The sequence below is a fragment of the Lepidothrix coronata genome, unplaced genomic scaffold (assembly GCF_001604755.1).
Source record: "Lepidothrix coronata isolate B3197 unplaced genomic scaffold, Lepidothrix_coronata-1.0 Scaffold87, whole genome shotgun sequence".
Classification (NCBI taxonomy): Eukaryota; Metazoa; Chordata; class Aves; order Passeriformes; family Pipridae; genus Lepidothrix; species Lepidothrix coronata.
Genome location: NW_016690267.1, coordinates 2,372,339 through 2,398,408, shown reverse-complemented (window position 1 = coordinate 2,398,408; position 26,070 = coordinate 2,372,339). Strand labels below are relative to the sequence as shown.

Below are 26,070 nucleotides of genomic sequence, written 5' to 3'. Positions count from 1 at the left end.
TTCTGATACAGAAAAATGTCAGCTTCTGGTTTAGAGCCCTCACAGTCCAGATTTAGAATCATGGAATCATGTAGGTTGGAAAAGACTTTTAAGGTCATTGAGTCCAGCCATGAACCAGCACCACCATGTTAACCCCTAACCCACGTCCCCAAGTGCCACATCCACACACCTTTTGAACAGGGATGGTGATTCCACCACTGCCCTGGGCAGCCTGTTCCAGACTCCTGACAAAATGCAACAGGTGGTAGAAGCAGAAAAGAGTAGAAGGAGGGAGGAGGTGATGAAGTAACAATAAATCAAACATATGTAATGAAAACAGAGGATAAACTAGAAAATATTCCAGTAAATGCATGGAATGAGGCAAATGATCGAGTCAGCGTTACTGGAAAGTTACATTAATGGAATAAGAAGTTTCTGATGAATAAAACCAGCTTTCTTCTATGAGAAAAGCATTTCAGCATCTAAAAGGGTTTATCCACAACTTTCCCTTATTTATGGCTTCAGATGCTCTTCACAGGCTGTACAGGTTTGTCAGTCTGCCTTACCTGAACAGACATCAAAAAGCCACTAACTATGAACAAACCCATCAACTTGTTCTTCTATTGGGTTGAATTTTTTTTCCCGGAAATGGTGATTACCAATATACCAAAATATAAACAGTCTAATTTCTAACTGACCAACTCAACCTGTCCAATTCTTTCACGCAATGAACTTTTTTGTAGCATCACTTGGCAGTCACTGAAACAAAGGAGAGAGTGTTGCTCGTGTATCTTATTATTCCTAGTAATAAGAGAGATCTTAAAAAATAAAGTGTGATGTTACGTAATTTTTTAAAAGACTACTTTGTAAAATTTATTTGACTATACTAATGGACTTCCCTTTAAACATTATGCAGTTGAAATTTGCTCTGATAATATTTTTGAAACCATTAAATCATTTCCCTTTTTGGCGAAGGGACTGTTTTGCAAAATATGAAATCACATTAATAAACCTGATGTATTTGTCTTCCAGAATTTTTTTGTGACAGGTTTCAGGTGTTTCAGCCCAGGAAATGTAACGGGAAAGGTGCTGGAGAAACACAAGTGTGGTTCACATGGAAGGAAAATGCAGAGTATTGCTTGCAGGGCTTGTAAATGTGTTGTGAGACAAACTGCAGAGATGTTGATCCCAAAGTGTTTTGGTGATTAATGTAAGGGAGGAATAGCAGAGTGCAGTGAAAGGGGAATGTGGGAATTTGGGTGACACAGCACGAGAAGACCTTCTTTGATGAGAAGTGATTGAGCTTATCTCTACCTCAGCAGAGGAAGAAGCAAACTTTTAGGTTCGTCAGTGATACAACATAACAGCAAAGCTTCAAATTAAATAGGAATATGACTGACATATCAAAATCTATGCAGGGAGGAGGATGGAAACTTTGGATCCCAAGTTAAGTACTAGGAATTAGAGGGGAAACTACATTTATGTACTAAAATGCCTTCATGTGACTCCAGGAGAAATAACCTGGAAGTTCTTGAAGGAATAAGTAGTGACTGATGAGGAGCAATCAAAACTTTGTGATTCGACTGCAGTAACTGGAAGCAAGAGTCTGTAATAGAGTCCTGCTGCACAAACTCGAGCTTTTCACAATCCAGAGTCAAGAACAGTTGAAAAACAGCTTCCAGTCTTGTGTAATTAAACATTAGCACTGGTTCATAGTTTTCTACTGTGCTGAAATGTCAGAACCAATGTACCAGAACAGTCAGAAAAGGAGGTGGTAGAGAATATGAAGAACTTGGCAGTGTTCTGTTGGAGTGGTCACTGTTACAGACTGATGTTCCCATGCTGCAGATCAAAACATGATAGTGTGAAGTGTTTGTATAGTCAGCAAAACACATCAAAGTATGGAAACAGTGATAAAAGTCACAGGAAACCGAAAGAAGCAACGAAGAAGAGATGATCTTTTCTTTGGTTGGTTGGGTTTGGTTTTTTTTTGTTTCTACACTGGAAATGCAAAATGACCACTTTTCTGTCTTTATATGTAAAAACAAAGCGTGAGTCAGGCAATTAAATTGACAGTTCAGGCAGCAGAATTTAGTAAGACTGAATGTTCCTGTAAGTTCCCTTTATGATCTGGCAATGTTATATGTGTAGTGGAAGCCCAAATCACCCAAATCTGTGCTCTGATGATGCACAGAAGATGCAACAGAAACGCTGGAGAAAGCTGTGTTTGATAATGTGTTTTTACATGTACCAGGGAAATAGCATCTCTTTTACCTTATACCCACAGAAAAACTCATGTTTCTTAAGAAAATAAAAAGGGAGAAGCCCTTGGCCAGCTTTTATGGCCTTCTCAATGCTGCATTTATTTGGTGTCAAGAACTGTGATCATCAATTAACTGTGGGAATCGTGGGTCTCTCAGAGCAAAACTGTTGAGCATCACAGGGCTGAGCAATGTCTTCAGAGCCTGGGGGATTTGGATCAGCTCCTTCCTCTGACTTTGCTGTGGTTCAGGACCTGCTGCAGTGTTTTGTACATAACAGTGATGTGTTGGTGCTTTTAGGGGAGCTGAAATGTAAATACACCCTCAGAATGCACAGTGAGCGGGCTGCCTGTGTGGCCTGACAGCAGCTAAGGAGGATCAGAGAGCTCTGCTCCCTCCTTGTTCTCACTCAGCAAAGACCATTTGGAGGCCACTGGAAGGAGACTCATCCCCTCCTTTTCACCAGCAGCAAATGATTCCCAGTGCCTTTCCCATCCACTCGCATGAGATGACAAATTAAAGCAGGAGTGCCAAGGTGGCCTTGTCATGTCTCCCTGCTGACTGAGGCCTATGCAAACAGTGTGTTGTATGGATTTATCAAGTGGATCAAAACAATAACAACTCCAAGCTCCAAGGAAGACACCCTTTGTTTTTTTCATTGTACACATGCCACGCTTGGATTCCTGTTCTCATTGTTCTCGTCGATCCTTCCTTGCACTGAGAGAACGCGCTTTCCTGGAAGAACAGTGGGACTCGACACAGGGACTGCCACTCGTGGTCCGTCAGCTCCTGTGAACTGCCTCTTGCTGCCTCGGGAAGCACAAGGAATTGATGGAAGACTGTTCTCTCTCCCAGTCAAATGGCTTGTCCCTAGCTCTGTCATGAGCACCACAAAGGATGATGGATCTTTTTCCTGCTTTGTTTGATGATCCTGTGCTTTGGCTTCCTGGCATGAGACCACTTAGAGCATTTCCAGTGAGTGCCACTGATCCAGCAGCAGTGTCAGGTGTTGCAGTGAGCACAGGGTGACCATTTACTGACAGGCTGCTGGGGGCTGTGATTTGAATTGTTCTGCAGCGGTGCTGCTGCGATTTTTTGTGCTTCATCCACTCATGTCAAACACCACTGACAACCTGCTCTGCTTACAAGACAGAGGCAAGTCTCCTTTTAATGTGAACTGAACCTTCAATTTGTACCATGAATGATGCAGTTTTCCTCCCCTGCTATTACCTGCTATTCTTGTAGCCTATTTAGTATACAGGGGGAAAAAGTCTTGCTTACTGATTGATCAGGATATGTAAAGTACTCTTTTATTTTGGATATGCAGTCGGCATCGCTGGTATATCTTAATTTACACAACCCTTGATTTTTTTACAGTCAAGATATGTGTCCAAAGGACAGGTGATAAACCAAGGACAATATTTTTAACGCTTTTTTATACCCAAGCCACAAGGCAGAATCCCTTTAGGTAACTGAACTAAGTTCTGCCTTAATATAACACTTCTGTTAAATGTCTAGATTCCCTTATTAATTCTAGGATTTTGTGCAGCTCAGAACAGCTTTAACAGAACTTTTTCTAAACATCTTTTTTACTTCATGTCCAGCTGCTGTTGCTCCTGTTACCACCAAAAGGCAGCCATTCCAACATGACAAGCATCTTAAAAGTTGCAGTGTAATGGCAGTTGATCTTTCCAAGTGGTGGGTGAGACACAGAGGATGTTGTTTAGTACCGAGAATCACCAGGGTGTGTTTGGGATGTGCATTTAAATACGTACACTTTCCCTGGCATCGAGGGGATATCTGGGGATTGCCGACAGATATTTAGTATTTGATATATCACTTGCTCAAGATTTGGAAAGTACTTGAGTAGTAAGCCTGAGGGTTAGCAGAGGAACTGTGTGATAAGCCTCAGATCTCACAGAAGAACTGATAGCAAGACCTATCTTTTCATTCCCCCTCTGATTATACAGCAGCGCAACAGGGCTTTGCAGTGGCAGATACAGCCTAACTGAGGGAGGCACAGGATGAACCAAGGCTGGTTTCCAGTCAGTTTTGAGGGGATTTTTCTTTTAAAGTGACTAGTCTGTAGCTCCATTTCTGAGAAGGTTCCTTGAGCCTCTGACTCAAACAGAGACAAACCGGTAGCTGGAGTGGGACAGAAACTGCTGCCTGTTGGGAGCACGTTCCCCTCTGCAGACACGGGGCAGCTGCTTCTGATCTGTGGCTTTTCACTGCTATTGTGTGAGGGAATCACACCCGAGTTTCAAGAGCCACAACACAGACTAAGCAAAGCCGTGGCTCATTTAGGACTGGGTGTTATTTTAATGAGCTTAATAAATCCTATATAGGACTGAAAGTTTCTTTGGTGTTCTCAGTCCTGCAAAGCAGCGCTCTCGAGCTGACCTTTGAGCCTTGTACACACTGCAGAGCTCTGAAAAACTGCACCAGTTCTGTGCTGCACCAATTTCAGCAGCATCAGCAAGCCCAGGGTAAGCAGCTCACCCGCTTTAGCAGCTGTTTTTCAGCATCAGGTTGGTCATTGTCCTGCAAAGGGCTTCCACTGCCAGAGGTCACCATGGCCACAGACACTCACCCAGCTCCAGGAGGTCCATCCTCACAGAGGAACAAACTGATTTGCTTCATGAAATAAGGACCCAGAGAAGATGAGGAGTTGGCATTGTTCTTCTTAACCAAACTCATCACATGCTTTAAGCTGAAATGTTCATGAATGTTAATATTGTTCTCATGAAGCAGGAATGGCAGGGATTCGTTTCATGTGCAGCATGGACACTGACCTTCAGAGGGAAAAACTCATTGCAGCACCATTTATCTCACTTTTGGCAAAGCAGGGTGATGAAGTGGTATATTTTCTTTTAAAAGTACTATCACAGCTGTTTTCTGGCTACATTACAATTTTATTAATGGACGTGTATTCTAAGTTATCTATTCTTGGACAGTCTACTTTGGAACACTCAAACTAAAAAAATTGCTTTTATAAAACTATTTTAGTGTGCTTTAATAGCAAATGCTGAGAAATATGGTAGATATACCAGGAAAATTAAAAGCCCTAGGGCTACTTTTTTTTTTTAAGAGTCACTTAAAAAACAGAGCTTCACCTAACCAAGTTGACCTTGCTTGTTGCAGTGCTGGAGAGCTTTGGTTGTGCACAGCTATGAGCATACACTGTCTGAATAACAGAACACACCAGTGGCATTTGGCTTTGTGACTTCTACTAAGACAGGTTGTCCATAGCTGACTCCCCAGAAAACCTGGTCTCAAAATTAACTCAGTTTGTATTTTGGAACTTTCATCGAGGCCACAAAAGTGCTACAAGGGGCACAGAAGTGTTGCTTACTTCCCTCAGTATATAAACAATGCACAATATAAACAATATATAAACCACTAACTCAAAGTATTTAAACTCTTTCCTTACACTTTAGTGATGCTTTATGTGCCTGCTTTCAGAACATTCCTAAAGTGTTCTGTTTCAGTTTGTTTGATTGGTATTTTTTTAATTCATGACACGGGGGTTTAAAAAACCCAAACACTGAATTTTTTAGGGTTTTTTTGGAAGGTAAATTTTTAAATTTTTACAGCATGTGCAACTGTCATAGATGACTTCTTTTTAAGGTTTTGCACTTAGGTGGTATTATGACTCTAAATAAATTCAGTTAAATATTTAGCATTTGATTCTTTTGCAGACAAATGAGACTGTTGTTGTCCTGTTTCCAAAAGGGTCCAGATCCATGTGGATGTAAAGCAGTTTGTAGACACATGTGGGTAATTATACAGTTGTTTAAAATGATCCAGTATAGCACAGGGAAAACTGCTGTCTTTGGCCACGTGACTGAACACATGGGTACAGCTTTAAGACAATAAGTAATAAATTTTTTGCATAGCAGGAATAAAACTGGGGCACAGAACTGAACACTGCACATCTTCCTTGCATTTAATTTGTCCGTTTTCTTTAGTCAAAATTGGGCCTTTCTAAAAGGAGGTGCACTGTTTTTCTAAACAATAAAACAAAGAAGTGACTTGTATCGATCTGGTGAAGGCAGTTATTATAGTCCCACACTTCATAAAAATGTTCTCCCTCAAAATTATATGAAATAACATGAATTAGAACTTTAAACACAAGTGATGAACAGTAACACTTAGGGTGAAGTTTTAGAATACGGCTCCAAAGCAGCTACAAAATTTTAGACAGAGCCATCCCATTAGCTCCCAAATCCTACCAAATGTAAAGAAACACAGAGGCCATCTGTTCATGGAGCTGCAAACCACTGCAGGGTTTAAGGTTTGGAAAATGAAACTAATTAAAAGATATAAAAGGCACCAGTGGCTGGAAGTTTTGCCATCACAAATTAGAGTCGAGATGCACTTTTTACATTAAGGTTACAGCATTTTATTTATAGGACTTTGATTCACTCCCAGCAGTGCTGTACTTTCTGTGAATCACTTCAAATTAAGATGCAATGATTTTCTCATCGTGTGGTTTCAGTGAATCGGGATTTGGGACCTGGTGCAGAACTGCTGAATGAAGGACGTTCCTGTGTGACCCAAGATGGGGATCTTGGGTGGAATTGTCCCTTCTGGCCTCAACTCTGGGGCTCTCTGAGCCTGTAAATAATGTCATGGCACACAGATAAGCAAGTCTGCCCCCTCATAATGAAAAGGAAACGGGTTCCTCTTAAACAGAAGTGATATTGGTACTTCTTCAGTGCCCTGGGATGCAAACTTATTCTAGATCTGTATTCTATGCTTGTTTGGTTTTTAATGTTATCAAAGTTTTATAGCCACTGAATAAACAATTGCCAAAAAAAAGGGAAAACCTTGATGACATTGGAAAAAAGTTTGTGCTATCACATGTCATTCACTCAGGAAGGCCACTATTATTTAATAGTTTTGTGGGTTTCATGTTTAGACTGTACCAGACACCTGAAATGCTGGAAACCTCCTGCTCAAACATGCAGAGTCTGCTTCCCCATTATTTTCAGAACATCTGACAAACAGGATATTATCAGCTTTTTATGTTAAACACTGGTTAAAAATCTATAGTTTGGAGAAAGGCCTGGTGACCAACTGCTAGAGAATGAGTTCCAGTGTGTGAAGAAACTATAAAGTGCATATCACTCTAATGGAGCAGAAATGTTCAGTACTTTATGCTGTTACAAATAACAAGCAATTTCAGACTCTTTCTTTAGAATTATAGGTTTTTTCACTGTACACACAGCATATTTAGATTATCACAGGATGCCCTTCATTGCACAATGCCCACAATTACTTACATAATTAGATTTCATGTTGCTGACTTAGGAGTCTGTAACTAGACAGGCATTAGAGAAGGAAAAGAACCAAAATCCTAAAATACAGACTGTGGGGTAAAGACAGCCTGAAAAATATCTTTGATCTCTAAATATCTACCATTGAAAAAAAAAACCCAACCCTGAGGTCGATTTTTTTTTTGTTGAACATAAATTGAAATTCTGCTCCTTACAAAAAATTGAAGTGGGTTATTGATTAACTTGGACAGGACTGTCCATTGTTGATATGTCTGGGATTATGAAAGGCCTAAAACATGAGAAAGTACATCACTAAAACAACTGACAGTCAAAAGATATCAGGCATTCTGATTATCTTGAATAAAAATTATTTTATATTCTGTGACCATCAGAGGAATTTATTACACACCTCAGAGTGCTCATCTGAGTAAGGAACATTTCCAACAAAATGTAGGAGATGTCCAGGTGATTCAGACACTCTGCCCTTCCTCACTGTCACCTTCAGAAGACTCTTTCCAGCCATTTAGAGAGAAACTGGAGACCATTCCATCCATTTTCCCCGTGTCATCTCCCTGGCATTTATGCTTATATTGTAAAACATCTCCAGTTCCCTTCAGAAGTAATTCACAGGAGCAAACCTGCCTTTTAACACCTGACTATAATTGCTGCATTAATGGAATCACCAAGGCAGGAGCTGTGAAGATCCCGGAGCATTTGGGGCATGTTCTGCCCAGCCTGGGACATCAGCAGCCAAGGGCAAGGTCTGCTCCAAAATAACAGCGAGTTTTTAGCCAGCAAAGCCAACATCTCTGTCTTTGGGGCACTCTGAGCAATCATTAGCACTTGTCTGACAGACACTCTGTACTGGATGTTGTGATTAACATATTCTGACCATTTAATTTCAAGAACAAGTCAGACACGATGACACGCTGCATATCAAAGGGAAGGGCTCGCTGCTCTGAGCTCCACCTGTTATGCTGCTGAATAATAGCCAGGATCATTAGGATCCAGGGGGGGGGATAGGTTTACATGGTGCTTTGTAACTAGGAAAATAACATTTCAGAGGGGTAACTGGGTAAATACATACTCTGTAGGGAGATCCTCTGAAGACAAACTGTCAGTTTGTTTAAATCCTCCTTCCATGTCCACCTGAAGTTTCTTGTTTCCTTGGAATTAACCATCTTGAAATCTTCAAAACATAAAATCCTTTATTATTATTATTATTATTATTATTATTATTATTATCTAGAAACAAGTTTAATTGGGTCCTAGATACATTATATTAATTATTATCCCTCAGAATATTCCAAAAGGGTGAGGTTTATGTTCCTTCATTAGACCACAGCTGAGAAGCATAATAAAAGCAATACTTCTCCAATATTTACCAGCATTTTTGCTGCAGTTGTAAGAATACAGCACTCCTCCATCATGGGTGTTACTCTGTATTTCTGCAATATTTTTTCTATGAGTGCCTTTGTACACAGCTGCTCTTTGGAGAAAAAAGAATACTTGAAGGTTGATCAGAAATTCCTTCTGTTATTCCAGAGCCATTTAATCCAGGTGTAGTCTTTTTCCCGTATATTCATTTTATGAGTCTCTTACCCCTCTAAGGTATGCTGGAATCTCTTGGTCTTTTCAGGACATTACACTGAATAATCTACTCCCAAATTATGGGATAGAACCAGCAGCAAGAGCCAGTGCTAAATGCAGATAGAAAGCACAAGTTAATCTTGGGATTTTTTCCTGGGTTTTATTGCTCACTAGGCTTCAAAAACAGTTGCTTCATCTTTTCATTTTGTAGATTGCTGTACATACAGATTATTTCAATGCATCTTTCCCATTTTCAGCACCAGGTGTGAAATCACCGAGAGGGTGTTTTTTTGGGTAAGGCACATAAAAATGAAGAGAAGGGCTGAGTAGTGAGGAGGACCAGAAACACAAACTCAGACTTTGAAGCCCCATCTAAGCATCCCATCCTATCTTAGAACCAACCTCCAGGATAGGGACAGGAACCACAAGGATATTTTTATTAGCATATTTCCTCCTGTCTTTGTGGCTAATGTATGATAACTTAGCCTTCTTATCCCTGTCTTCAATTCCTTCCTGCTGGATGAAGAGCAGACATCCAGCTGTGACATGGAGCATGTCGTGTGTTCACACCCCAGTTTAGCACATCCCTGGTTCTGCTTACACCAAACACTGAAAATACACTGAATAATGACTTCACAATGGATCTCAGTATTTAAAAATGTCTATTTAATGACTAAGAAAACCTTTTTAACCTTGTGAGCAGCTGACCTTGGTCCTCCAACCCATCTCTCCTTTGTACATCTCAGAGAGTAGATGGGTCTGGCTGTGTGACCTGAAGGGGAACAAACTCTGATGGCACCAGGTCAGAGAAAGTTGGAAGTTCAGAGCTGCTCATGAGAAGCTGCCTTCCAGCTGCCTGATGGATCCAAACCCAGCTCCATTGAGTCAATTCACACACCCACTTCCACAGATTGCATAGAACTCAGTTTTCCAAATGGAGCTGCTTTTCCAAGTGGAAAAGAATTAATAAAGAATTAATAAATTATTAGTAAATATTTTAGGCAAAATGTATTTTAGAATCATAGAATAATGTCGTTTGGAATGGACTTTGAAGATCATCTGATCCAACCCTTTGCTTAAGGCAGCACCAATTTAATTAGTTTAGTCAGGGTCTTGTTGAGTCAAGTTGTGAATATCTCCAAGGGTGGATATTCCACAGCCTCTCTGGATGTCTGTCCCAGCATTTGACTACATGTATGGTTAGTGCTGGGGATGACAGTGAGGACAGCAGAAGATTATTATTGACTCATTAGAATTAGTTTAATTGGGTGTGAGATTTGTAAGAGTCCTAGGAGTTAAAACTCCTTTCTGTAAGTTCATAAACCATTTGCAAGTGGGATCTTAGGACTGAATGTGACTCAGAGGTTTGTTATCCTAAAGTGGGAATTTAAACTTTCATTCATGAAGTATCTGGAAAACAGTTTGGGTGTTGGAGCACCAACGTGTGTCGGTCCCTGCACTAACCCTCAGTTAATAACAAGCAGACAGCTGCAGCCTTCCACAGCTCCAGTTTGGGACTGGCACAGTGCCACGGAAAGAGCATACACCACCCTAATCCCAGGGAGACAAATGTAGGGAATAAATCTCAGAAACCCTACATTTATAAAAATATAGTGCCCCATTCTACAGAGGGATGTGGAACAAAGCCCTTTGCCACATCATTACTGCAAATGCATCCAGGAGCAGCTGAAGTATTAACACAACCGCCAAGTTGGGAATCTGACTAACAAATACATGGAAAATTCCCTCAGTAATATATTCACTACTTACATATTCAATGCTGCTTCGAGCACAGACATTTCTAAATGGTTCCTCAGCTTCATCAGGGTTCCAGTCTCACCCTGGCTCTTGGCAGCTCTGCCTCATCTCTGAACAGAAAGAGAAGGTGCCCACAGCATGGAGATGTGCACGTACCTCCAGAGGAACCCTGGCAGGTGTTTGGAGCAGGATGGCAAGATCTGCACCTCTCCACCACAGAAACCCCAGGGTTGTTCCTTAGGACCTCCCTGAAAGAAGTAATGGATTCCAGTTGATAGCAACCCCTACAGCTGGAAGTCCTGCCAACACTTGGCTGAAACCTTATCATGAGGAACAACGATGAGCTGAAGGAACTGGGGGCACATCAGTTAACACGTCTTCAGCTTGTGGGAATGACCAGGGCTGACACAGGACTCACTGAGACCAGGGAATGGGGCCCACCTGTGCCAAAGTCAGCTTTCAGGAGGTCACAGGGCCTGAGGACAGCACAAGGTTGTCTCCTCCACTGCAGGGAGTTCCTCCCAGGGGCTGGTGCCATGGCCAGGGAGTGTCACAGCAGCGTGGGCAGAGCTGCCCCACGGTTGGTGTAGCCAGCCTGGCTCACTGCACACACTGGGACAGGCACAGTGTTGGTGCCTCCCACCCTGTGAGCAAAGGGGCTGCTCCCAGAGCCCAGCTCTTTCCTCCAAAGCACCCTCAGGTTAAATCAATGCTTTTACACCTTCCATGTCCATGTTCAGAGCACTGTCCCCACTTGTTAAACGCAGATTTCCAACCAGCTGCACTCTCCAGTGATTTAAGATGCATCTGTCTGAGGAACAGTAACAGCTTTCATAGCTGCCTTCACTACTGTCCATGAGAGTTTGTTCCTTCCAGGCACCAGGAGCAAGTTGGTTTTACACTGGGCTGAATTCAGGTCTCAAACACAAATTAAATCTGCAGTGAAAACCAATGCAATGCAATAATTGAGGCCAGAACTTGGCCTACTGACCCTGCTCATCTAAATGCTATTTCTGAGGGGATAATGATGTATTATTCCTCCTTTTTGACAATTACTCCTTCACAGATAATTTTTGAAATTTTCTGTGCCATTTTTCTGTGATGTTGCTCTGGTATCCTGGATACTTCGCTGTAAAATCCTGTGCTCCTGTCATGCCATTATAGTTGCCTAAAGCAAGTTTCTTTATTCCTTTTTTCTGCTCTACCTTTCTTTTTGGCTCTTTCCTGTATTCTGCCACCACATTAACTTCATTTGTGTAACCAAGAAAATGAAGAATTCTACTGAATTCTGAAAGAAACCTTTGTGTATCATGAGTTTTCTTCTCTTATTATCCCACTACTTTACAAACTGCTACTTCAGCTTTTTACTCAAAGGATCACCCCTCAGCCTTCTATATTGTACAAAGTTATCTATTTTTAGCCCTTTCCTTTTTAAACCTCTCCCTGCATGGTATTATTCACAAATTTGACTGTCACTACCTTTGCTCTATGGATGCTCCAAACCAGTTGCCACCTATTCTAGTCTGGATAGAGAGTATGAAGTGGGTATGTGATTTATGCTTCTGATATCTCCTTATCTCTGCCCAGTCACTAACAGAACATGGACAGAGTTCTGCATTTTCTTGTCCCTTCTGTGTCAGTGCTGGGGAGGGGCCTGGCAGATTGGTTACATCCACTGCCCAAAACCACCAGGGAAAGGGCTCTGTGCTGACCATGGTGGAAACACCCCCTGGACAGCTGGAGACGCATCCTGTGCCTCGTGGCACTGCCTGGAACACCATCCTGGGCCTGGGAAAGCAGGTCCTGTGGCCCTCAGAGAGAATGGAGTCGGACCATGGGACCCATTTCAAAAACAGCCTCACAGACACCTGGGCCAGAGAGCACAGCTCTGAGGGGGTGGATCACATTCCCTGTCATGCACCAGCCCCCGGGAAAGCTGAACGGGACAATGGACTGTTAAAAACCACATGGAAAGCGACGGATGGTGGGACTTCAAACATCAGGATCTACGTTTAGCCAAGGCCACCTGGTCAGTGCACACCCAAGGCTCCACCAACAGAGCTGTCCCTGCCCAGTCAGAACCTCCACCTACCACAGGAGGGATAAAGTCCCTGTGATAAATGAGGAATGTGTCAGGGAAGACAGTTTGGATTAGTCCTGCCTCAGGCAAAGGCAAACCCACCCATGGGGTTGTTTTTTGCTCAAGGACTTGGGTGCACTTGGTGGGTGCTGCAGAGAGATGGGGAAACATGATGTCCCCCTCAAGGGGATTTGGTTTTTGGGTGAGAACAGTCTGTTCCAGGGAGAATGGGTTCCTTCCATCTCAGAATGTGGTGGAGCCTTTTGTGCCTCCAGTTGGAGGGGGAGCACTGGGTGGTTTTACTGGGAGCATTAAATTAGAGAATACTGTTCCAAAACCATGACAATCACTTCAAAAACAGTTATCACAGAATGTGCTGAGTTGGGTGGGACCCACAAGGGTCATCGGGTTCAGCTCCTGGCCATGCACAGGACCCTCCCCAAGAGTCACACCATGTGCCTGAGAGTATCATCCAAACACTTCTTGACCTCTGGCAGGCTTGGAGCAGTGACCATGTGTCTCCCTGTATGCAGGAGCTACAAAACACAGACTGCCACTGGAGATTCTTTCCCAAAAATTGCTATCTCACATCCCAGATCTTGGAGTAACTATGTCTAGTTGTTCATTTGTCTTGTTTTCCAACCCAGAGCCTTCCTTTTCACCAAACTGTCATTTCAGTCTGGGGCACGTTCCTTGAAAATCTCTACAAAACTACTGCATTTTCCTCCCTTGGAGATCACTGTAAAATTCCCTTCAGTACAATGGCCACTTGGACTGAGCTGTATCCCTTGGTACCCCTCAATACTCTGTACCCATCCCTTGTCTCATCTCCTCAATGTGTGAGCTGTGCAGGGCCAGCAATCGCCCTCCTCAGCTGGTAAAGCCTCTCTGAACATCTGAAATCCTAAATCCTCAGCACCTTTGGAAACACCCCCTCCCCGAAACCAGGGCTTTCACTCCTTTGTGCTCAAGTTCACCACTGCTGTAAAAGGGCTAAGAAAATATTTTTCTACCTGCCCCACAAGAACATGTGGTTTATTTTGTGACAGTCGTGCCAGTAGTGTTTGTAAAGCAGTGAGTCACTGAGTGGAAGTACAAGTAGCTCGAATATTTATTTGTACTGTATTAGAGCTAAACCTTTGTATTTTTTTAATGTTGAATCTTCACTTCTGACTAAGCTTTGGGATGTAAAAGTGTTGAACTGAAGTCCTGGCCTTGAGCTGAATCTCAATGAAGCCCATATGGAGGAGAAAGGGGCTGGGTGAACTGTACAGCAGAACACTAAAATCAGCCAGAACTGAACAAGGTAGAGGAGAACAAACTGCCAATGAACATAAAAGAAGACAGCATTAATTTTTGTCTAATGATTTCATATGCAGGTTTCATGTAAATTAATAGTTGCTTCCTGCATTTCTGGACTTGCTTTAATGTTGAAGAGCACCTTTAGTGATAGTTGTATTTTTATTTTTCAACTGTTGCTTACACATTTCTACATCTGTTTGGAAACGTGATATTTTTAACAAGTTCCAGGCAGTAAAAACTGTGATCTGTTCACATAAACACTGGTTTGCTTAGAAGTCTCTTCAAGTCCTGCTCCTGTTCCTATAAACCGCTTTTAAAATAAAAAACTAAAAACCTCATGGTTTAAATCCCAGGGATTCCTACTTTGACTTTACTGGGGAATAACTCTGCTGACTTGTAGCACTGTAAAGGAAGCATAGGCAGAATCAGAGCCTTACTAGGTTGTGCTGAACTCTTTGCTGATAAACACATTTTCCACACACATCCTCTTGGATGGTTTAAAACTGGAGAATCCCCTTGAATTTGGCAGAGAAACTTGAGAAAGGAGTCCACAGTATTAGAAAGCTGAGAGCCACACATGTGTCCAAAACAGCCAGCTCTTTGTAGAGCTTAGCAAAATATTTTGTCTCCTTGAATTTAGATTTCTCACTCATCCTTTAGTCATCTGTGATCGTCACAGAAATAGGCTGTGCAGGAACAGCTCTGCCTCGAGCAAACCCCGCCCGTGCCTCAGTTCTCTGGGACCAGCAGCTCCCACTGGCTGTGGAAAGCTCTCTTGCCATGGTAAATGGGAACAGCATTTATTTTTCACTTTGTTTTGGTCTACAAAACAGGAAAATATCTGTTGGTTCTAAATTTAAAGCGTGCACTATAATGTCCAAAACAAATGTAGCAGTACAGTAAAAACTACCAGCTGTACTTTAGTGCTGAAATCAAGGCAGGCATTTCTCATCCACTTCAAATGTTCTAGGCAGCACTGGGACAGATCCACTCTGGAATGGATTGTGCCAGTGAGTTTGTGGAGGCTGTGTTCAGAACTGACCACTTCTTAGCATAAGGGACACCCAGGACTTGGCTTCTTGCTTTGCTTTCCTTAAGAACCATGAAAGACAATAATGAACTGATTTACTGCACGAGAGGAAAAAGGGATTTGATAAATTAAATGTGTCGCTGTGCTTTAAAATAAACAGAACCCTCCGTGTTCTTTGGATTTCTCTGGGTGTTGGACGTGTTGACAATGTTTGTGAGTCAAAGGAACAGACCCAAAGGGTCTCCCCCACTCTGCAGAACAGTTTGTGATGACACAGGTGCACTGCTGGATTGCAAAGGCAAAAACCCTGCTCCTCCTCCAATAAAGAACATTCTCAACATTATCTTATCCTGGTGCTAAAGAGGATCTTTTATTTTTTGTGCACTTCTCGTGCACCTTTGAAAACCATCTGACCTTCCAAATGAAAACCTGAAATATATTTTATGAAATTATTGTATTTAGGAATGAACAGCTCTTTGCTGTTCAATCTGTGAGCAATAAGCCCGGACAGAAATATGTTCTGGATCACGAACATGTCCAATATGAAAGGGTTTGTATGATGTAATTGCCTGCAGTGACAGGGACTACCCAAGTTGATCAAAAAGTCCATTCCTGATCCCTGTGTCATCTCTCAATTTTCCTTTTCTGAGGGACAGTATCGGTCTGTACAAAAATGTCCTTCCTCCAGTGCAAGATTCCTGTGTATATTATTATTCCTGTTTGCTCCAAACCTCACAGTGGTTGTGGCACTTCCACCACAGGTATTGTTTATACACATGCACTTAAATATCCTAATAGAGGAAAATTATGTAGATTACACCCTTAGATTTATAGTGGGAGAGGGAAATGGCTTTAACAAACTGGGAGTTTGGAGTACTGTAAGCACTGACCAGGAGAAAGCTGCTGGACACAAACCAAGAGGAGGGGTCATAGAAATGGGTTCTGTGAGTAGGGTCAGCAACGGGGACAAATGGGAGCCACGGCCCTGGTGTGGAACTGGAGATGTGGCACTGGGGCAGTTTTGAAAGGAGGCAGAAAAGAACAACTGAGAGCCCAGACCAGAATTTCAGTTTCAGAGAGACCGAATTTCAGAGAAAGGTGGGACTTCCAAGAAAACGGGCGGATGGTCCCTGGAGATATGAGTGAGCACGGAAGCTGGGGTTGGGGCTGTTTGTCTCCAGGCTCTCAGCCAGGGCTCCATCTCATCTCCACTGGTTCTGGAAGTAGGTCCCTCTGCCAGGAGCCCCTTGGCACGACGAGGAAATCGTGTTGCTCACGTCCTCACGGAGCGAGGCTCATCCTTCAGGGGGTTCTAAATGCCCAGATGGCAGGGAAGGGAACTCACAGAGTGCACTTACACAGGGCAAAATGCTGGGGCCAGAAAAGTTAGGAATGTGAAAACACCACTTTTAGCAGGAATTTCCAATGGCTGCATCACTCCTGTAAAATACAACTAATGGCAGTGCACTCCTGGGTTTCCATCTAAACCAGGACCATCGGATCTCCCAGCAGGGAGCCTCTACAGCATTGAGGTCTCTCAGGAGAGGAGGATCAAAGGTGCAGGTTTGCACACAGGGACCAGCAGGAGATTTAACAGCATTTATTTGTTCTGTTTTAAGCCTTGGTACGTGTGTGTTGGAGGACACATGCACCTAACGCAGTGGTTTCCAGCCGTGCTTAATACCAGGCTTTTCCCAGTGAAAATGCAGAAGTTTCAGGGTTTCCCTGATAAGTTTTAACACCTCTTCTGATTCTAAAACAATTATAAAACAGGGGAAAATAATAGAAAATTAAAAACCCATATGCTTAAAAGGAGGAAAAAAGGAACTGCATAAACAGCAGTGTCTTCTTAACACTAAGAGGGTGTTCAGTGGCCTTCCTGGGAAGGTGTCATTTGATGTTCTGAGTAATTCAGATGAGCAATGTCTTCCCTTGCATTTTTGTGACTATCTGGCCCTTGCACTTTCATTTTGACCTTCCAGGTAACCACACAGATTTTCTACTGGGGGGTTCCATAGCTGACTCATGGACTGGCCCTACTCTGTGGGGCAGGTTCTGAAGAGAGTCTCAGCTTTCATTCCACTGTTATTTTTCTAACACGAATAGTGGCTCCTTCAGGAGATATGCTGCCATATTTCTTGTACATCTGGAACAAATGCTCCAATTACCAGATTTTGAGAAACAAAAATAAGTTACAAGCAGGCAAGAGATTTACAGCTAATGAAATGCTCTGTATCTCGAAGCAAACGGAATGAAAAGAGGGAAGTTGGGGCAATACTGAATTTTGAAAAGACAAACATGTTGAATCAGATGGCCTTTATCTCTCTCAGAAATCTTACTGCCTTCCTCTCCTTGGCACTTCCTTCAAATACCCTTCCAACACCCTGAGGCACAACATGGGACAAAGACCTCCAATGAAAAAAACACACGAAGCAGCAGCACAAGTCCTGTAATCACAGTAATGAAAAGCAGTTTTTCTGTGTCTGTCGTGCAGTGGCTGCTGCTCAGAAGAGTTCCCTGAGACAGAGACCATCTGAACATCCCAGATAACAGTTTAAATGCCTACATGGATATGCAAGGCAAGGAGAGGAGATGACATGTACTTACTTTGGAAATCACTGAGTACATCTGCAATCTTCCAGACCTTTCTGGAGGTTTACTGATCTCCTGGAAGGTGTTTTCTGGGTGTGCAAGGACTTTTATTTATGCTCTTCAGAGCTGGGAACTGTGAGATGAGTGAACTGTGCTTCAACTTCACAGTTACATCTGTAGAAATAATTCCATAGGAATTACCCCTTTTAACTTAGCCTGGATTTAATTTTTTTGATAAGTGAACAGTAACACTGTGTTATTAAATGATTTTGACCCTGAATCTTCTGTGAAGGAAGGGATGTGTGTGTTGTACTCTGCATATATAAGCACAGCACTTCAGTTTACCAAGCTCTAGATATTTATAGTGTAATTGATTCGTTGTTTTTTTTATCTCACATTAAGTTTAGAATAAAGATATCTTCTAAAGTCTTTTTATTTATGCCTCTCATCCTGGTTTGTGTATAGAGCTTGGTTTAAGGCTAGTTGGAAGCTAAAAAGTGTGTTGCAAATGCATTTGCACAGATGCCATTTTCTCATTCTATTTGTTCTCTTTAAAGGTATTTATATGGCAACATATCAGCACCTCAGTTCATCCAAAAATTAGCCAGGAGTGGCAGGGAAAGAGAGAATCCAAGGAAGTGATGGAACATGTCAGTTCTGGCACTTTCTTAACTGTGATACCTCTGTAAAGTTTGTTTGCAATCATTTCATTTTATTACATTTAAGTGCTTAGTTTTCCAAAGCAAATGTAGTGAACTGAGGGATTTGGCAACTGTAACTACCAAGGTCACTTTTGGGAAGATGTGATTCAGTCCTGATTAAAGACAGATCTGAGGGGGGAAAAGGGAAGATCAGCCACTGAAGCCCAAGATATTTTCTGCATATCCTCAGAACTGTGTATTGCTTATTCTAGGGGAAGAATTCAAGTATTACTTCTACTAATCTGTCACAGAATTATTTCTCATCAAGAAAACTCATATGATTTGTGCAACGTTAAGTAAATGTAGAAAGGTTATTGCTTTATATACCACCTGTTGAAACCAATATACATCATTAAAAACCAAAGCAATGGTGTTTGTTGTTACTGTGCACTGTGGATAGAAGGAAAATGGGACAGACAGGACGAGGTGTGGGTAAATCCCTGATATTTGTACCTCCAGTGAAGCACCTCACAGTGGCACTGTAAAGGGGATAAATATTACTGAGGAACTTAAAGCCCCAAGAAAGAAAAGGGACCATGTTGAGAGGTCAAGTATGTTGGATGCTCCCCTGAGCTGCATTCAGTGATGAACAATGAGGCCGTAATGAGGACGAGAAAATATCTACTCAGACTTTTTATGCATCATTAGTCAAGCCATTGGGTATTATGGTTGAACTAAAAAAAAAAATCAAGGAAAACAAACTAATTTTGGATCAGCCCACATTTTTTTCATTTGCTCCCCAGCAAAACAATAAACTGAAAAGAGGGTTGACCAGAAACAAAACATTTTGTCTTCAGTTTGTGTTGTCCCTCTTTATTTTAGTTCGTTAAATCTGAGAGGGAACACTGAGAGTTTTGTTCCAAAAATGCTGTAATGAAACGCTGAGTCTTTCCCAAATACATTTGCTTTCTGAATGTTTTTTTTCGGAAATCATTTATTAAATTTGACCCAATTTCATAAATATTTTTATTCTCCCTTCGTGATGTGTTGAACTCGTTAATCACATTCCTCGTTGCCAGTATTTTGTTTCCCAGGAACAAAGACCACTCATATTGTCTCCTTTTATCCTCTTCATTGAAATGCAGGATGCCTCATCACCAAAATACTTGAGTGCTTTCCATATTAAAAAATGCCCTCCACAAAACCTCTTCCTTTTCCTTTCTCTCCTTGTGGAGCAGCAATGTGAAATCTGTGCAGTTAAAGACAGGAATACAGTGATATAGTGAAAAACGGGGATGGTTCTTGTGTGTGATCCCAAAGAAGGTGAGGTATTTGCCCATCCTTTGTGAGGTTCTTCCTTCAGTGAGCAAGTGGGGAGTGCAGCTGGTGTAATCCCTCAAAGACAGACAAGTTACTCTGAGGAAGCACCAACCTGACACCGAGTTTGTGTTCCAGCTCCAAACTCCTGAATGAAAAAGGGAGGGAATGCAGGTGGTGTTCAGTGGTCCAGGCTCTCCAGTACTGAGAGCTGAGGTCTGCTGAGTGTAGCAGCAATTTAATTTTTTCCCCAGGACACACATATGTGTGTTTTGCTCCTTGGTATAGTGAGCTGCAGTAATTAAAGTAACAAATCCAAGGCAGCCCATACAGAGTTGCACAGTTCAATGTTCAGTTTTTCTGGCTGATCCCAGATAGGAGGATGAGAAGCATTGTAAAGCCAAGGATAATTTGGACAGCTGCTCTCTATAAAGTCAACAAGATCATTATAAGTCTACTATTAGTTTGACAATTGAAAGCCACACGTCCCACATGAGGGCAGAAAAAAAAAAAAAAGCCAGTTCATTTATTTTGTGAAGCTTTTTCCCTCTTTTCAGACAAATGATCTCAAACTTGCTCAGGCTGAGCTTCAGTTAATTGTTTTGCCATCCTGGGCAGTCCTGAAGGGGACTCTGCTGAATTCAGAGTGAAGAGGATGCCTTGCTTTGCTTCTGAGGAGGTTCCATGCAGATACTGGATCAGCCAGAGCACAGGAACAGCTGGCTGGGCTGGTGCAGGGAGTGCCTGGAGATGGAGGAAGGCTCCTGTGTCCACTCTGACTCACACATATCTCAGCACAGTTCCCATGTAAATGAACTCAGAAGTATAATGTTTAGTTGCTAATTACATTTAGAGTCCTTTGGGGAACCCACCAAGATCTCTCTGAATGTACAGTTCCAGGCAGTGAACAGCCAGAATTAATCCACTGGTTTGCTCTAACAGGGGACCCAGAAAGAACAATTACTCACACTGCTGTGATTGCCCTTCCTCAAGGTTAAATTCTCCATACAGATTCTGTTGTTCTTCACATGAGATGATTTTCCTTTGAAGAGCAGTGAAAGCTGTTACAGGAGCTATCCAATTTTTTATTTTTCTAAATTAACAATACTGCTTTTGGTTAGTGATAATGATTCTTTTTTTTCGTTAGTGGCATCTTTATCCTTCATAAACCACATATTAAAGAAAAAACCCTAAAAAATTAAAGAACCAAAAAACAAAACTTGGGAGAGCCTTTGAAGGCTTCCTTATCATAACTGATTTCCCAGCATTGACTTTTCGTGGTAGATGTATGTAACAAAAACTGTTAGTTCTAAAAACCCTCCCTACCTTCTAATGCTGAATTCCTACTACCATTACATCATTTTTCTTAAAGACTGGATCTGAATCTCACTTGGTGCAGTTTAACCCCCTGACTTGCTGCCAACTGGTTGTGTTTGGGTTTTCCTGGGCACTCCTCCCCTACTGAGGCTTTGCCAGCACTGAGGTAGCACAAAGATTTCTCCAGTTGTACAGTCCATGTTCTACAACAGCAGGATGCTGTTAATTCACATTCTGTGTGCAATCCCAACACAGCCCTTGGTGCAGAAATGTTCCTTGCACTGACATTCTCCAGCACAGGCTGATGGAAGTCATTCCTTCCATGTAAGAATCCTGCCTTGATGCCTTTTGGTTGGTTGGGTTCTTTTATCGATGCACTCACAAATTTTGTGAATTTACTCAAATTTTGCCTTCCTAAAAATACAAATTTTTGTAGGTTGGAAGTAGCAAAGTGGATGTACAGTATTGCAAATAAGATCTTTGCTGTAAAATACTGTAATCAATTCTCTGTTCAAGGTAGTTCCAAGACACAAAGAAGACCGAGGAAGTTTACAGGGACATAATGCATGTGTGGATTCAGGAGAATCACTAACAATGCAGCAAAAGATGCTTTATTTAGCTCTTTCAAGCAAGAGGTAGCTGAGGAATGTAACAGTAATTGTCTCATTTTCCAACCAGATTTTCAAAGAAATTGTGCCTTCGTTAATGATCTCAGACTCTCTCTTGTTTCTTCACACTGGGGCTGTTGAAGGGCCCAGATCAGATTTGAGCAGGTGTTTATGTCTCTCCTGATGTTTTCAGAAGGGGCAGTGGCTTTGCTGTCCAAATACCACTGGGGCTCTGATTCCTCTCCTGTACTGTCAGCTCTGCTCAAGGGAATTCTTTTTAATATATTTTTGGTTTTTTCCTTTAGGTCGAGAGGATTGTAGACAAAAGGAAGAACAAGAAGGGCAAATGGGAATATCTCATCAGGTGGAAAGGTTATGGAAGCAATGAAGACACCTGGGAACCTGAACATCATCTACTGCATTGTGAGGAATTTATTGATGAGTTCAACAGACTCCACGTGACCAGAGAAAAGAGATCCAGGCACGGGAAACAGCCCAGCACGGCCAAACTGCTGCGGGAGAGCCGAGGGTCGTCTGTCGAGAAAATATCCCACAGACCTTCTGAATCTGGCAAGTCTAAAGGATCAACACACAAAAGGAAGAGAATTAATCCATCTCATCAAAAACAGAAACGAGGATACGCAGCAAAGCCGGGCTCTGCCAATGACAGGGCTGCTAAAACCGTGACTTACCGAACTACCCCCAGCGGGTTGCAGATCATGCCACTGAAAAAGCCACACAATGGGCTGCAGAACGGAGATGGCAGCCACGAGAAGGATTCTAGACATTTTGGGAATGGCTCACAGCAGCAAAACGCGGATTTAAATGATCATGAAGGAGAACCGAATTTGCCCAGTGTGTTGGAAGTCGGTCCCGACCCCCCCGTGGTGAATGGAATTGGTATGTGACCCAAAGCGCTCGGCTCTGGGGGAGGGGGTGCTCGTGGCAGCAGAGCCCGCTGGTGGAAACACTGTTGGCGTACAGGGGATATGGTGAGAAGCACACAAACAAGCTCCACACTCTTTCCCTGTGTATTAGACATGTTTTTTATCAGCTGGCTTCTCCCTTTCCTTCTCCCAGGAGTGACACGAAGCAGTGTGGGCTCTGTTACGTGCCTTTGCAGTGTAAATCCCTGTGGGGAAATGAGGACAGGGCACGGAGCAGGAATGACAAAGGAGGGATGTATAAGGCTGCAGCTTGGGGTTTGTGTATCACCAAGTACCAAATAGTTCCTCAGGTGTGCTCAAAAATCAGAATTGTTTTAGAAACAGAGTTAATAGCACTCTGGCTAAAGTGTCCTGGTAAGTATGGCTGAGTAAGATCCAAGTTCTCAGTATTACTGCTGGTCATATTCAGGAGTCCTCAGAGCAGCCAGGTCCTTGACTCTGGCAGTGACTGGGCACACCAGAAGTCGCAAGACAGACCTTACAGGAAGGTACAAACAGCCTTGAAGTGAACCAGAAGAAATGGGAGGAATTTCTTTCTAATCCTCATAGTAACTGACTGGCTTAGCTCTCAAAGAATAAGGTTTATGTTCTCTATAAATACTACTCAGCTCAATGCAAATGAAGTTGCTTCTCATTATCTGTATGTGTCCAATCTTTTTGGTTTGTTTCTTTTTAATCCCACCAAATTTAAAGCCTCAGTGGTGTTTTGTGACAGTAATTTCCAGGAGTTAACAATGAGATGCACGTTTTATTTGATCAGATTTTGGCGTTTGGGGTCTTGTTGGGGTTTTTTTGACCTTTACTTTCATTGAATAGCCTCTTGTCCTTCTCTGAAGGGACAGAGTGGAGGACACCCCATCAATCAGTTGGCAGCCCCGGCCTTTTCCTCCTTCCTACCTCGAAGTCTTTCCAGATTCCTGGTAGTTTTGAGTATCCTCTCGTGCCTTCGGTGTGTGGGGTTTTTTTTAATACCTTTTAAAAACAGCAGGAGCTGTTCCAAATGATTTCCTACTGCTTACTGATACAGTGACGATGGAACCTTTGGAGAATTATTTTTTCTGCTGTTCCACACTGCATAAAGGTTTTCATTGAGTGATCCACAGTTGCTCTTGGGGTTTTTTTAACTTGCTTGTTACAGTTAATTTAGAACACAGCTATATGTATGATCCCTTTCATTATGCATTTAATCTGCTTTACTGTTGCCAGTTCACCTTTTTCTTATGACTCAGTGAAGCTCTTCAAAATCTTTACTAGTTTTCACTCTACTTATTCTGTATTGCCTTCAAAATTTCCTTTCATACTTCTCTTCCCAATTCATTAATACACACATTAAATAACCTAATCCTCCTGCACATCCTTGGGATAGCCAACTACTAATCACTTGACATGAGGAAAAGTAACCATTTGTTCCAATTATTTATTTTTATTAGCCACTCTCTACAGCCCATGATAGCACTCATTTCCTTAACAGCTTCTTGGGAATTGCCCTGCCAAAAACTTTCCAGAAGTCAACATAAATTATATCTCCCCATTTTCCACCCTACTGGCAACCTGGCAAATGCTCCTTGATTTGGGAAGTAGAACTGACCTTGCCTAGTCTTACTGGCTATATCCAGTAGCTGCTGGGATCTTTCAATCCAGGCATCAACTATGCTGTCAAAAGACTCCCAAACCAGCAAAATGTGTGGTCAGCTTTAAATGCATAAACACCCCTGGTGATGTCAGTGAAATATAAAGTTGAAGCACTTAAAAGTGTTTCTTGGCTTTTGTATTGTGTGGAGTTTGAGCTCATGTTAGACAGCTTAACAAGTTACTGCTTCTCTGAGATGACTTGCATATCTAATTACAGATGTGTATAAAGTTGTTTTCCTTGGTTTTCTTACTGTTTCTAATGAAGGGTTTTTTTAATCATTTGGTTTATGTTATCCATGGAGAAGTTCTGATGCAAAATGCATCTTTAAAATTCATTCCTTCCGTATTTTAGAATGTTGTTTTTTTTCATGAAGAACTAAAGAGTCACAATGACCTGTAAGGTCACACGAGCCTTTGTCCCCACAAGAGCTAAGGAATGGCCCCCACCAGCCCTGATTGAATAATCCCTGTCAGAGAGCTCTATTTCAGTGGAAAGCTGCTTTGCCTGAGCAGCCAGGTGTTCTGCTGGGTACAGAGGGCTCCTGGCCCAGCAGCTGATGTCTGCAGCTCCTTTCAGACATTTCTTTGGGATGCTTTTTGCATTCTCCAAATCCAGCACTTGTGTTCTGTGTTTTGCTCCCCTTGCGTTCTGTAGGCAAATGTAAGAGATTCTTTAAATCTCTGCCTGGTTTTCCCCTGAAAAGCCCACACTCAGCAGCACTGGCAAGGTCAGAAATCCTCAGTCCTGCTGTGTGATCCCAGCACAGGCAGAGCGGGGAAAACTCCAGAGGGGAGAGGAGACTGCCAAAGTCAGAGCAGACAGAAACTGGGGAAGAAGGGTCAAAATCAAATTACCAGCTTTTTTCCTAACTGCCCTACAAGGCTGAGAGAAGCCACATTTCCTGATATGGGGGTTTGTATCATTTGAAATGTCAAGTGGAAGAAACTTGCACTGCTCTTCACCAAGTGCAACAATTTCCTTACTCCCTCAGCATTCCCGCTCCCATGGAAGGTGCCACTGCGATTCTGCCTCGTGTCCCATCATTATCACAGACTCCCTTTCATTGGGGTTCATGCCACACCAACGCTGGGCTGAAATTTTACAAATTACAAATGAAAAAAGCCTCACAGAAAAAAAAGGCAATTTGTTGAACAACAGAAATTTTGTTCCAAACATCTTGGGTTTCAAAACTTTCTCCAAATCTGAGCCAAGGTCCCAGGGCCGTGTCCCTCGGGAGCGGGAGCAGTGTGGCAGCCTGCTTGGCAGGACTCCCACGTTGAGCCTGGAGGCAGCCAGCTCTGCCAGAGGTTTCAGGCAGTCTGCCACAGAGTCTGGAAGTTGAAAGCCTGGCATGCTCCATCCACACTCACAGGGCTCCCAGGCACTAGATGTGGAACAAAGAGGGAGCCTGGAGGACCTGGTTTGGCTCCCAGAAGCTGTGGCTGCCGGGCAGCCCCGCTCAGAATCGGATGAAGCAGACATTTGTGTCAGCTTTGAGACTGCCTGTATGGAAACCAAATGAGTGTCAGGCTCATTTCACAGCAAACTGTAACACTGCACAGAAAACATGTATAGAAATTTTAGGTTTGTCTTGGAAAACTCAGGAATTCCCCACAATTTGAAAGCCCAGCTGTGGGCCCAGTTCTGCTGCCAGTGTGGGCTTATGGTTGAAGGTCTCAAAAATCCACCAACTCAAACCAGTTATAGTAATAATAATGTTTAACCACCAGTGT

At 42.5% G+C, this 26,070-nt stretch overlaps 1 protein-coding gene and 1 long non-coding RNA gene across 4 annotated transcripts in view; one reads left to right on the top strand and one right to left on the bottom strand.

The window, feature by feature from the left end:
- The window catches only part of CDYL2 (chromodomain Y-like 2), a 58,365-nt gene that overhangs the window by 8,538 nt on the left and 23,757 nt on the right, over positions 1 to 26,070 (top strand). The window contains exons 1-2 of one of the 2 annotated variants that reach the window (XM_017820990.1): positions 16,097 to 16,380; positions 22,063 to 22,657. In XM_017820990.1, the coding sequence (XP_017676479.1) occupies positions 16,285 to 16,380; positions 22,063 to 22,657 (691 nt within the window). In that variant the 5' untranslated portion in view covers positions 16,097 to 16,284. Of the gene's footprint in view, positions 1 to 16,096; positions 16,381 to 22,062; positions 22,658 to 26,070 lie in introns of those variants that run through there. The other variant, XM_017820992.1, reaches the window with a different exon arrangement.
- LOC108500263 overlaps positions 6,380 to 26,070 on the bottom strand; it is a 79,271-nt gene continuing 59,580 nt past the window's right edge. Inside the window, exons 4-6 of one of the 2 annotated variants that reach the window (XR_001875802.1) lie at positions 17,890 to 18,048; positions 8,610 to 8,711; positions 6,380 to 6,860 (exon numbers count right to left, since the gene is read on the bottom strand). This is a non-coding gene — a long non-coding RNA (uncharacterized LOC108500263). Of the gene's footprint in view, positions 6,861 to 8,609; positions 8,712 to 17,889; positions 18,049 to 22,225; positions 22,334 to 26,070 lie in introns of those variants that run through there. The other variant, XR_001875803.1, reaches the window with a different exon arrangement.